The 13,225-nt window shown below is 42.7% G+C and overlaps 1 protein-coding gene across 3 annotated transcripts in view; it reads left to right on the top strand.

The window, feature by feature from the left end:
- Positions 1–13,225, top strand: part of ESYT2 (extended synaptotagmin 2) — an 88,901-nt gene that overhangs the window by 30,463 nt on the left and 45,213 nt on the right. For all 3 annotated transcript variants that reach the window (XM_069958904.1, XM_069958906.1, XM_069958905.1), the window contains exon 2: positions 10,992–11,033. In XM_069958904.1, coding sequence (XP_069815005.1) covers positions 10,992–11,033 — 42 coding nt within the window. The remainder of the gene's footprint in view (positions 1–10,991; positions 11,034–13,225) is intronic.

Raw genomic sequence — 13,225 nt, 5'->3', positions numbered from 1 at the left:
GAGAGCAGAATCTATTATTTGCTGCCTGTGTAATTAGGAATGTATAGAGGACATTGTGTCACCAGAATAACATAGCGTTTCCCACCCGCCGGGTCCCGGTATTTATATCCTCCAGTCAATGCTTGCTTTCTTTCACAGCGTTCGTACAAGAAAAACCTTTTCTGTTCTTGCAAGTTTATTTACTTTGGTCTTTTATGTTAAGATGCGGTATAGAGGATTGCCGTGAAGTGGAGAGAACCGGTTGGTTTTGCCGACAAGTCTTTGTGTCATCTTGTGATCTGTCCATGGGAGAAGTGGAGGGGTGATATGTCTACCTTGGGACATAGACAGGGTATATATATATATATATATATATATATATATATATATATATATAAGTCTTCCGTCACGTACAGTAAGTTCTGTTAACTTGTAAAGACTCAAGGAATGGGGATAAGTGTCTGCCAAACTCTTGTGCCATCACGTACCAATGTGTTAGGTCTAGAGATGAGCGAACCGGGTTCGGGTTCGAGTCCATCCGAACCTGAACGATCGGCATTTGATTAGCGGTGGCTGCTGAAGTTAGATAAAGCTCTAAGGTTGTCTGGAAAACATGGATACAGCCAATGACTATATCCATGTTTTCCACATAGCCTTAGGGCTTTATCCAAGTTCAGCAGCCACCGCTAATCAAATTCCGAAAGTTTGGTTTCGGATGGACTCGAGCATGCTCCAGGTTCGCTCATCTCTAGTTAGGTCATTGGTCAGGGAACATGGAACTTTGTAAGCTGTTTCCAGATTGGATCTTCACCAGTGTTGAGCGAGTTTGCCGTTCAAGTTCGGCAATGTTCTCTGAGTCCAAGTGTTTGACATTTGACTCCCGGCTGTTGAAGAAGTTGGATGCCACCCTAAGGCTGCCAGAAAATAATTGATACAGTCTATAGCTTTAATTTATATTTTCTAGAACCCCCCTGGAGCAGCATCTAACTTCCCTAGCTGCCGGGAGTCAAATGCCAATGGGATCACTCTTGGAGAATGTGGCAAGTTTCCAATCTTAACAAGGTTTAACAATCTTAACAATCTTACAAAGTTGTCACATCGCTAGATAACTCTGTGGTGTATCTTTTCAAAGGAGACCATCACACTGGCATATGGAATCTTGCAAAAGTATGAGAAGTAGTTCTGTCCCGACTTGCTAAACTTTTACCGAAACTTGCAGCTTCCTTGACCTTCCTTGTCTGTCTACCATTTGTGATTGAACTCCGTCCACCCTGACCTTGTCCTCGTCTCGTCTTCAGCCTCAGTATTGTTCCGCATTCAGCTGTTGCTATTGTGAGGGTAGCGACCTTGGGATTCCCTGCAGTGATCCCTGTGAAGGATAAAAAAGACTGGGAATTCCCTAGACTCCTCTCCTCGGTTTAACCCTAGGCCAAATCCCACGTAACCCTGGGGATTGACCTCGGTCCTTGTAGACCTTATGTCAACCCTCTTCAACCATCACTTTTATGTTGATGGCTTTGTGTTTTCCGGCATCTATCCTGGAGATGATAGCGTGGCTGAGCCGGGATTTATGGTATGATGTTGCTAATCCATTGTCTGGGATTATGCGTGTGCTGACACCTCTCTTGGGCTTCTTTGTCACATTCGGTTCAATTCTTTGCAGCAAATGTTAAATTGATGACTCATCCTGTTTATGTGTAAAATGATCATATATATATATATATATATATATATATATATATATATATATATACACATATATACACACACACCTTCAAACAGTGGTACCTTTGTTTAAGAGTAACTTGGTTTAAGAGCTCACAGTTATTTTAAAATTGTGACTTTGTTTAGGAGCATTGCTTTGGTTTAAGAGCTCCCTGTACTGGGTGGGAGCGCGAGTGGGGGAGGGGCATGGTCTGCATAGCGGGGTCTACAGCCCTGTACTCTGACCCAGGAGGTCTCCCCTCACCTTCCAAATCATAGCAGATCCACTTCAGGCTGGGGCTTGCATCAGGGGACAGGACTGTGGAGGTAATCTTTCCATAGCTGTAACCCCTCCCTTCCCAGGGTGCTGCATGTATGTGCCTACATATGTCCTGCTCACTCCTTCATGCTCCCTGCAGTCTGTCAGGCCTGATTGGTCCAGGCTGAACACCCCCCCCCCCCTCTTCTACATTGCTGTGATGTGACCACACAGACCTGACAGCAGCCCTGCTTCTCTATTCTAGCCTGTTGTACTACACTACTGCATTATGGGGATCTGCAGCCCCACCCTGTATCTACAAACAGCTGTGTTATCAGGTTTATGCAGTTACTATACATTATACTCCACATGCTGATCGCTATACTGTACAGTAACTTATAATATCACATATTCAGATGTTTCTCATTGTTTGTTTCATCTGTTTTACATGTTATTCAGAATATAAAATCATAATTTTTGGTGTGTGGAACCAATTGTCTGCATTTCAGTGATTTCTTATGGGAAAAGTTGCTTTGGTCTAAGAGTGGATTTGGATTACAAGCATGGTCCCGGAATGAATTATGCTTGTAATCCAAGGCACCGTATATGTGTGTATATATATATAGCGCAAACAAAGCACAACTGTCAGCGGTGCGGCGGCACTGACATTGCTCCCTCCACATTCAGGTTTTGTACGTTCTCATCAATGTCTGTGAGGAAGGAAAATGGATTGGATCAAGTCTAACGTGTTATTAGTCATTCATTTGCATCATTTACATTTACTACCATTGTTGGTTGTAAACAAATACATAGTTATGTCATCGTGACACGTTGTTGCTGCTACATTCATAGAAACGCAGAATCATGAACAAAAAGGAAGGAATTCAAAACTAGTAGAGAAGAGGTAAATACCGTACTTGTGGTCCGGCAAAGAGGTGACGTCACCTATAGGACTTGGCGGAAGTTTTGGAAAAGGCTGGTCCACTTCATCATATAGCTTTGGCATTGCTCTCAATGACTTGAGTGGAGAAGTTATACTATGCCATAACTAACTAATGTTGCATTGCGTCAGTCACATTATCCGTAGTCATCCGTTGTGAACCCTTTTGGCATGCAGCATGCACATGACAAACCTTTTAGTTATCTCGTTCATATAGTATAGGCGTCCTGTGTAGTTAGGCCTTCCCCGCTCACTGCCTGTGCTATCACATGCACAGACTGTGCGGAGAGCAGCAAGAGGGGCTGCCCAATGGAGTCAGCGGTGGTCTGCTGCAGATTCTCCTATTATACCGAGCGTACAGACCGTAGCTGCAAAAATCGGGATCCTTCAACATGTACCCCCAATATGATTATAAGGCGGGCCCTGTAGTTGGTTACTCTGGGTAAGGGATATGCAGTGTCGGTGGGATCTCCCCTTCTGGTGTTTTTTTTCCTTTGTGCTAGATATTTGTTTTATGTGAATGACAGTCACCCTTACGTTGAATGTTGCTTTGTGGGATACCCTCCGTTGGCTCCCCCAATTTGGTGCACTATACACCACTTAGTGTCCAGTTATCGCTCTTATATAGGACTGTGCTAAAATGTGATACAGATACCCTCATAATGACAGTGCTGTATAGTGCCTCTACAACCTCCATACACTGCGCAAATAAAATACTGTGTGTTCACAGTATGGTTGTGCCCTCCATAGCACGTATGTGTGAGAAACTTGGCATAATGCTGACCTATATGTACATTGGATCCATTGACTTCAGTGGCCTGGACAGTGACACCTATATAGCCTCCCATAGGTTTAATAACTTGCAGATTTGTAAGGTTCGGTCCTATACAGGTGTGAACCCGGCCAAAGAAAACAACCCCTGTTATAAGTTGGATACCATGATACCCACTGCTACCTGTGCAGGAATATGTTTTCTCAATCCCTTACCTATTAGAGCTATAGGGGGAAATTTATCAAACATGGTGTAAAGTGAGACTGGCTCAGTTGCCCCCGGCAACCAATCAGATTCCACCTTTTATTCCTCACAGACTCTTTGGAAAATGAAAGGTGGAATCTGATTGGTTGCTAGGGGCAACTGAGCCAGTGTCACTTTACACCATGTTTGATAAATCTCCCCCATGGGGTGTAATAGGATCTTTATTAAACTGAATTTACTACTGCCACGTCACCAGACTGTGACCATACATACACCACCATAAAGCCGGGTGACTATCAGGTCACCAGGGATTAGCACCCTGTCATAAATAGAGCTTTGTAAGATTTGCTGGCTCCTTAATGAACGGTGATGAAGCCGAGTGTTGTAGTAAGTGCTGCTGACAGGCCGCCACCGTACAGGCCGAATCCTATTACACACGTCCCCCACCCAAACCCCGGTCGGCCAGGCGTAAATAACACAAATTTATCAAAATTAAAGAGGCTTTCCAGTTCCAGCAAATAAAGTTTATTGTGTAAAAAGAAATAACGCTAGTTTCTATAAATTCTTCATGTGTTTCAGGGAAGATTTGTTCCAAGTTTTTGTTTGTTTGCATTACAGGAGCAGGTAAATAATGTAGGTAGCCATTCACTGACTACAAGCAGTGATCTTGGCAACAATATCAAACTACACATAAAAGGAGTACTCCAACGGGGGGGAAAAAAACTTTAAAAGAAAGGTATACAGATTTGTTAATTCTTTTTAATAATGACAAGTCTTCCAGTACTTATCAGCTGCTGTATGTCCTGCAGGAAGTGGTGTATTCTTTTCAGTCTGACACGGTGGTCTCTGCTGCCACCTCTGTCCATGTCAGGAACTGTCCAGAACAGGAGAGGTTTTCTATGGGGATTTGCTGCTGCTCTATACAGTTTCTGTCATGGACAGAGGTGGCAGCAGAGAGCACTGTGTCTGACTGGAAAAGAATACACCACTTCCTGCAGGGGCATACAGCAGCTGATAAGTACTAGAAGACCTAAAAAATAAGTAAATTGCAAATCTATATATATCTTTCTGACACCAGTTGATTTGAAGGAAACAAAATATATATTTTGCCGGTGTATCCCTTTAAGGCTATATTTTTTGCACCGTAATTTCCCTTTAAGATCTCAGAATAAATGCCATACCTATTAAAATGAAGAGAGGAGGCACTTATCACTTCAGACAACACCATCCATCATTTATAGCTATTCTTGCAATCCTATATGACTCCTGCAGATACCATTGGTTGTAGCAGGCCGTCCCGCCATTACCATAGTTGTATCCTATATGGAACCTGTGAAGAGCTTTATGGGCTAAGGGACTGAAAGAGTTACCTGCAGTCCTGTGTCAATTCACAGACAATGCATCACAATAACTGGTAACAAATGACCACGTCAGCTCTGCTACATCTGTGCTGTTAGGACGCAGAATAGAAGAGCTCTTTACGGTGTGTGTCTCGGCCTCACCTTACTGAGGAATTTCTTCCTGGCAGATCATCATCATCTTCTTTTCTTCTTAGCCAGGGAGGATTAGTCAGGTATTGTCTGTATATTGGGATATGTGGTGAGTATACTGTAGAGGTGTGCAGCCACTGAGCCGCAGCTTGTGTGCACTGAGGCGGGTAAGAACGTCTTACACATTGGGCCGTACAGAGGAGACCTGGGAACGTATGGTGCATTATGGTCCTGTAATACATGTCTAGGCTTCACAGCTTATCAGAGCTTATTCAGAGCCTATAGAGTGAATGGGTGTTTGTGTGTGCATAAACGTATACTAGTTATATGGATCACCTTCATAGCTTTTATATATATTTGCCTATATATTACTTGATAGGCCATATATATATATATATATATATATATATATATATATATATATATATATTAATATTATATATAATGTGTGTGTGTGTGTGTGTGTGTGTGTGTGTGTGTGTGTGTGTGTGTGTGTAGCATTACATTTATCCTGTAGTTGGCGCTGTAGTATCCTGCAGATAGCAAGCTTTCACAATGAATAATTTGGACATGCCAGACTTATTCTGGTCAGCTCCTTAAAGGGGTACGCCCAGTAAAATTTTTAAATCAACTGTGTCAAAAAATTATATAGATTCGTAATTTACTTCTATTTCAAAATCTCCACTCTTCCAGTACTTGTCATCTGCTGTATGTCCAGCAGGAAGTGGTATGACACAGTACTCTCTGCTGCCACCCCTGTCTGTATGAGGAACTGTGCAGAGAAGGAAAGGTTTTCTGTAAGGATTTGCTGCTACTTTCGACAGTTTCTGACATGGACAGAGGCGGCAGCAGAGAGCACTGTGTCAGACTGGAAGGAAAACATCACTTCCTGCAGGATATACAGCAGCTGATAAGTACTGGAAGACTCAAGATTTTTTTAATAGGAGTAATTTACAAAGGGACTGCTGCATGGCGTGCCTAAAGACACAGCAATAGGCCCTGTCATGGTTTTTATAAATTCTTCTTATCTTTAAGAATCAAGGTAAAGCTAGTTATGTACCTCTAGTAGTATAGACATGAACCAGGGAGCTCAGGATGAATGGGGCTGTGTATCCATCCTGTATTAAATATAAAGCACATATAAAAGGGAATAGTAAGCTGAACAAATGATTCTTCACATCAATTCTTTATCTAAAGCTGATGATGACCAACAAGTGTCTTGTACGGGTCCTATTCTAATGAATGGCACCCATGTTCAGGTGTGGGATGGTTGCCTCATGCAGTTGTCACCCCATGCCTGATGTCAGATCACATGGCAGACTGTGCCTGGATATCACCAGATGACCCCATACATTACATTACAGGCGGTGTCATGGTTAGATGGTGCTGGTACACTGTCTGCTATTAGAGACGTTCTCTAGGAGTCACGGGAAGTCACTCCGCTCCCTGTTGTTTTCGTCCGTCTTCCGTTCTCTGGTTTGGAGAAAATAAGGTTAAAAAAGTGAAGTTTTGTGTGAACAGGAAGAGAGAACAGCAGCTCATACAATGCTGTGTAGTGGAATAACCTTACATAGGCCCCGGGGCCTTTCAGGGCCTGGACCCCACCCATAAACAACACTATGAAACCGCAGATCACTACTGGAGCAGACACAGCACAGAATACGGGATAGCGTATGTTCAAAACGCATAATATGATGATATTAAGGGGTACTCTGGCACTATTTTTCCTTTCAATCAAGGAATCTGGGGTCAGAAACGTATATAGATTTGTAAATTACTTCTATTTAAAAATTTCAAGTCTTCCAGTACTTAGCAGCTGTTGTATGTCCTGCAGGAAGTAGTGTAGATTTTCCAGTCTGACACAGTGCTCTCTGCTGCCACCTCTGTCCGTGTCAGGAACTGTCCAGGGCAGGAGAGGTTTTCTATGGGGATTTATTACTGCTCTGGAGAACACTTATGATATAACACTCTCAGTCCATATTTCTTCTTCTTCTAGACAACAAAATACAGTAAAAACTGCAATCAAAGTCGAATGCGCTTCAAGCTCCTTTAATTCTTCTTCATGGTATCAGTGGCGGGAATAAGAATACCAGGAGTTCAGAAAGAGTTCATCTGATTGTAGCACGCTGTGTTATAGGATTTAGGGAAATAAATGTTTTATGTTATATCTCTGCCAGACACCACTTCTCTATCTGTGCCTTACAGCACAAATAGGGAGACGGCCCCTCCGGCACCCCACTTACTCCAGCCTTAAAGGGGTACTCCATCTAAATCTTTTCCTTCAAATCAACTGGTACCAGAAAGTTTTATATAGATTTGTAATTAACTTCTATTTAAAAATATTAAGTATTCAAGTACTTATCAGCTGCTGTATGCCCTGTAAGGAGTGGTGTATTTTTTCCAGTCTGACACTGTGCTCTCTGCTGCCACCTCTGTCCATATCAGGAACTGTCCAGAGCAGCAGCAAATCCCCATAGAAAACCTCTCCTGCTCTGGACAGTTCCTGACATGGACAGAGGTGGCAGCAGAGAGCACTGTGTCAGAAAGGATAGAATACACCACTTCCTGCAGGACATACAGCAGCTGATAAGTACTGGAAGAGTGATTTTTATTTTTTTTATTTATTTATTTTAATAGAAGTAAATTACAAATCTGTATAACTTTCTGATATCAGTTGAAAGAAAAAAAAATCTGGAATTTCCATGGTCCATTGACCTCTATGGTGTTCGGTTACTGGTTCTTGTTAACCCCCACAATCTCCCAGCAGGGAATGTCTGGTGATCCTCCTATCTGTACTCTTTTTACACTCATCCCTGAGGTCCCCCATCCCCCATTTTTTTTTCTGCATGTCGTTTGCAGAACGTCTGTCTGAGGTCACTTTATATGCCTCTGTTGCAGAATCCTATAGGTTTTCGGAGTACGCCGCACTCTCTACTACTTCTGCTGTGTTTACGTTCTCCTTGTGTCGGGAGACGTGGGGTAACTTGCCAGGCTGCAATGGTATGACTCAGAAAGGAAACGGACTGGCTCTGCGAGCTGTCTGGGTGGGGCACTTGGTTTCTCGATTACACTTTGTGATTCATAGGATTGTGTCAGCAGAGAGCCTGGTGTATACTGCAGTGCTTACACAGCGGAGCTCAGCCTGGAGGGGTAGTGCTGGTGCATAATAGTGCACATTCACTATAGGATTACATGCATTGTGCATCTGGTGCTATGGCCTCCAAACCTACCAGTGCTCGTCCCTAACTTGCACAATGGGCTTGGATCACCAAGAGTTTTCCGATTTTGCTTTGTCATTGACCGTTATTTAATTCCACTCCGAATAAATGTCGCCTAGATCAGTTTAACCCTGCACAGTGGGACTTTTCTGTATCTATAAATGCACCGTCCATTAGCAGGCATGAGCTGTATACAGAGCAGCCTGTAATGATAGCAGATGCCTGGCCCCGGATCAGGTCGCAGTGTTGATCCTGGGAAGCAATGTTCCCGCTCAGTATGTTAAATAATTAAACATCAGCCTTAATAAGCACATTGGACGTTATTTGCTGTACGGCCAGATCAGTAGCAAAGTCAACAACCGCTATATTTATTAATGCCGCTGCCATTCAGGGGCTATACCATCTTTATTTCTGGGATATGTATGTGCACAATAGGGGTAGGCCACTCTTTTCTGCCTGGATTTATAACTCAAACATAACTTTTGATATGTTGCTGCTTATGGTTAGACTAACAATTCCTTCCATACTTTTTTTATTATCTATTCAGTCTCCTTTCCCCAGTTCTGAGCTGCTGCTTTTTGCTGAAGACACAAAAATCTGTGTGTGTGTGATCTTTTCTCTTTGTCTCCTCCTCCTCCTCCCCCTCCCTTCTGAGACAGCTTATGTAAACAACTCCCTGGAAGGCTTTGTCTGCAATATTGTAGCTTCTTTTTAATGCTGGGAGGGTTAATCTGAGGTTGCAAATGAACTCACTGTGATTAACTCTCCCAGCATTACAAAGAAGCTACAATGTTGCAGATAAAGCCTGCCAGGGACTTACTTAAATCGTCTGTCTCAGAAGAGAGGGGGGAGGAGGGGGAGATGGAGAGAGAGGCTCACACACAGATTTTTGTGTCTTCAGCAGAAAGCAGCAGCTCAGAACTGGGGAAAGGAGACTGAATAAATAATAATAAGTATGAAAGGAATTGTTAGTCTCACCATGGGCAGCAACATATCAAAACTTATGTTTCAGTGGAGTACCCCTTTAAAGCAGGGGTGTGAAACCTTCGGCCCTCCAGCTATTGCAAAACTATAATTTCGCTTTGGCTGTCCGGACATGATGGGAATAGTAGTTTTGCAACAGCGGGAGGGCCGAAAATTCCCCATCCCTGGCTTAAAGGGAATTGGCCACAATGAAAACGCTATCTAATCTATCAGCAGCATATCATAGAGCAGGAAGAGCTAAGCAGATTGATATATAGTTTTTTGGGGGAAAATTTTTGTATACCTTGTATTTATTGATTGAAATCCCTGTTCCTTCTTTTTTTTAGGAGTCCTGTGTGCAGTGCCACCCAGTGATAAAACCACCCACTGGACTCCTAAGCATGGAATGATATATATCAATCTTCTCAGCTCCTCCTGCTCTTTAACATAATGCCCATAGATCACATTCATTTTCACAGTGATAGGTTCCCTTTAAAGTGCACTCAAAGTCTCAAGTCTGTAAAGGATTAGCTGCAATACCAGATAGAATCTATGGAGTGGTGCTATTGCTATTTCTGCGAAACCCCTTGAACAAGTTAAAAGTATTTTCTCAGACTTCACTATTGATTGGTGTTATAAAATCTGTATCAGTATCAAGTTATTGGGGCCAACCCTTAGAACCCCCACGATCAGCTGGTAGAAGGGCGCAGTGGGCACAGCCAACTGCTGTGGCCTCTTCATCAGTGGTCACAGTGCCGTCTGTTTTGTAGTGGTTGTACATGGTACTACACCTAGTTCAGTCCATTCACATGAATAGGGCTTAGCTGTGGCAAGTTGCAGTACCATGCACGGCCACTACATTATGTATGGCCCCAGTCCAAACAATCAGCTGATTGGAGGGGGTGCAGGACCCACATTGATTTAATCATGGTAGCCTAGGAGAGGATCAGTAATAAAGTAATAGAAAATCCATTTTAGGGATATCAAGGGTAAAAGGGTAAATTCAGTGATCCCTTCCTTTGGGGTCTGAGAGCTTGAAGCTGTTCTACTTCATAAAGGAAATGACCCGTGGTGCCCTGCGAGAGATTGAAAGACTTTATATGGCTCCGTATGGCGTTTTGAAAATTTCCAGTAAAATGTTTTAAGATAATGCCGCTGACGTCACTCATTCAGAGAGCTGATCATGTAGCCCTGTGCATCTCCTAGTACTATAGGCCTAGACAGGCAGACTAAGCATGCTGTGTAATAATGGGTGGGCTGCCTTTTGGTGGAAATATTATAATGTAATATAAACGTCCAAATCATTTTATTAGTATGTGAAACCGACTTTTAGGTTACTGCTGATGTTGGTTCTATGGGTGAAACCTGAGCACCATGACTTATTGATAAAGTAAATATCACACACAAACTTTTATAATCTTTGTATATTGCCATGCTCATAACGTATGCTTTTCTTTTACAGGTCCATTTCCCTGACGTTGAAAGAGCTGAATGGCTGAACAAGGTATGGCCATCACCATTTGTAGTCAATTCTATAGTATTATTATTGTTGTTGTTGTTGTTATTAGTATTATTATTAGTATTAGTATTATTATTGCTGTTATTGCTATTGGTATTATTGCTATTGGTATTATTGCTATTGGTATTATTGCTATTATTTATTTATAAAGCACCCTTAATTCCAGAGCACTAAACAATAGATAGGGGTAACAAGCAGGAACAATACAAGATCAGGACACATTACATGAAGGCAAAAGACAGGCTGGTAAATGGGGGAAGAGGACCCAGCCTGTGAGTGCTTACAATCTATAGTAGATCACAATTTAGTGCAATATAACTATCACGCAGATCAGCAGAGGAGCCCTATGGGACATATATACTGCACTTCTCTGTGCAATGTAAATATACAATATACACACTCATCTCTGCTGCAGACACAGACACACACACACACACACACACACACACACACACACACACACACGTGTGTATATGTATGTGTGTGTATATATACATACACAGCTCTGCTGAACACAGTATACATGCACACACACATACACAACTCTGCTGCACACACACACAGCAGTTGCACATACAAACAGCACTGCTGCACACAGTAGATATATACACACATGAAAGGTGCACACGCACTTTTATATCTTTAAATAGTGCTCAATCCTTGCACACAAATTTAGTTATTCCTGCCTGCAGACCCCCTAGGTATGTGACTGAGCACAGGGTTGTGGTATCATGGAAGGTCATTCGGCTACTTAGGACCTATTGCACTTCGCCCTGGAAAGTCTTTTTATTTTACTATGATATTTCTGGCCATGACAGGAAGCTGAATGCAATGTGGGCATGTTATCCAGCTTCTCTTGCTCTACGCCGTACAGGTCACTTCTGATCAGTGAAAAGGCAGAGTGAATGGCTGCAGAGTTCTCTTACTGATCAGGCAAAGAGCTTTATCAGCTCATTTATCAGGGGAGTAGTCATGGTGGTCTGGCAGTGCTGGACAAGTGGGTGGTCCTTCTCCGTGATTAACAGTTCTTTTCATATGTATACTTACCTATTCCTGTCATACAGTACTTTTAGCAAGACTGCTTAGCCCAGAACGAGCTAAGATTTACATTTATTAGTGACAAATTATTACTGTATCCCACAAAGCTGTATATCAGTCCGTTCCACTCCTCCCACTGTATAACAAGCTGCCTGCAGCTTGGAGCAAATTATCAACATGACGGGTTTTCTTTAAATGGCGCAATTGCGTCTGCTGTCAGCATAGTGATCTGTAAATGCACATTGTCATAAACACTTAGGCCTGAGTTGCGTGGCCAGTCTTGGAGACCTGATTAGTTGTTGGCTGCAGTAACAGATCTTCAGCGAGGGACGGGGAAGGGTTCATCGCTCTCCCACCTGCTATTTGCATTGGTTGGGAAAGTTTCAGCTTCACTGATACCATTAGATGAGGAGATAGAGGGCTTTATTTGCTAAGGGAGAGGGGATCAGATCTTATTGCATGCTAAGCAAATCTTGATATAAAGCTCTGGAGCAGGTAATAGGTTTGCCAGTGTTTATCCAGTGTCAGAATTCATCTACTTAAGGCCGTATTACACGCTCCGACTCGTGCAGAGTGCTGATCTGCTGGATCGTGCGGCTGTTTGTTTTGCCCTCGTCTGTTTTTGCAAGAAGGCAGATGTGATTTTACTAATTCTGATTAACCCCATTCAAAATTAGGAAAATTACGCCTGCCTTCTTGCAAAAACAGCGCCATTATCAGGTCATGTGCCGTATTACAATTCAGTGCCGGCACTGCTTAACTATTGACAAAGCGAGTTGTAACACCTATAATCAAACATAACTAGGAGGAGTAAGGTCAGGTTCACACACACCTGCATCAGAAGGTGCAGGGTCAGTTCAGCAGGACACGAACAGATTTTTAAAAGACACCATTGACTTTAAAGCGACTCTGTACCCACAATCTCCCCCCCAAACCGCTTGTTCCTTCAGATAGCTGCTTTTTAATCCAGGATCTGTCCTGGTGTCTGTTCAGCAGGTAATGCAGTTATTTTCCTAAAAAAAAAAACAACTTTTAAACTTGCAGCCCTGTGTCAAATTGGCGTGATCTAGAGTGTCTATGACCTAGGATTGCAGCGCCCCCCCTGTCTCTCCTCCCCGCCCTTCTCATGATTAGTAATG

The sequence above is a fragment of the Dendropsophus ebraccatus genome, chromosome 2 (assembly GCF_027789765.1).
Source record: "Dendropsophus ebraccatus isolate aDenEbr1 chromosome 2, aDenEbr1.pat, whole genome shotgun sequence".
Lineage (NCBI taxonomy): Eukaryota > Metazoa > Chordata > Amphibia > Anura > Hylidae > Dendropsophus > Dendropsophus ebraccatus.
The sequence above is the reverse complement of the archived record's forward strand: the minus strand, read 5'-3'. Positions and strand labels throughout refer to the sequence as shown.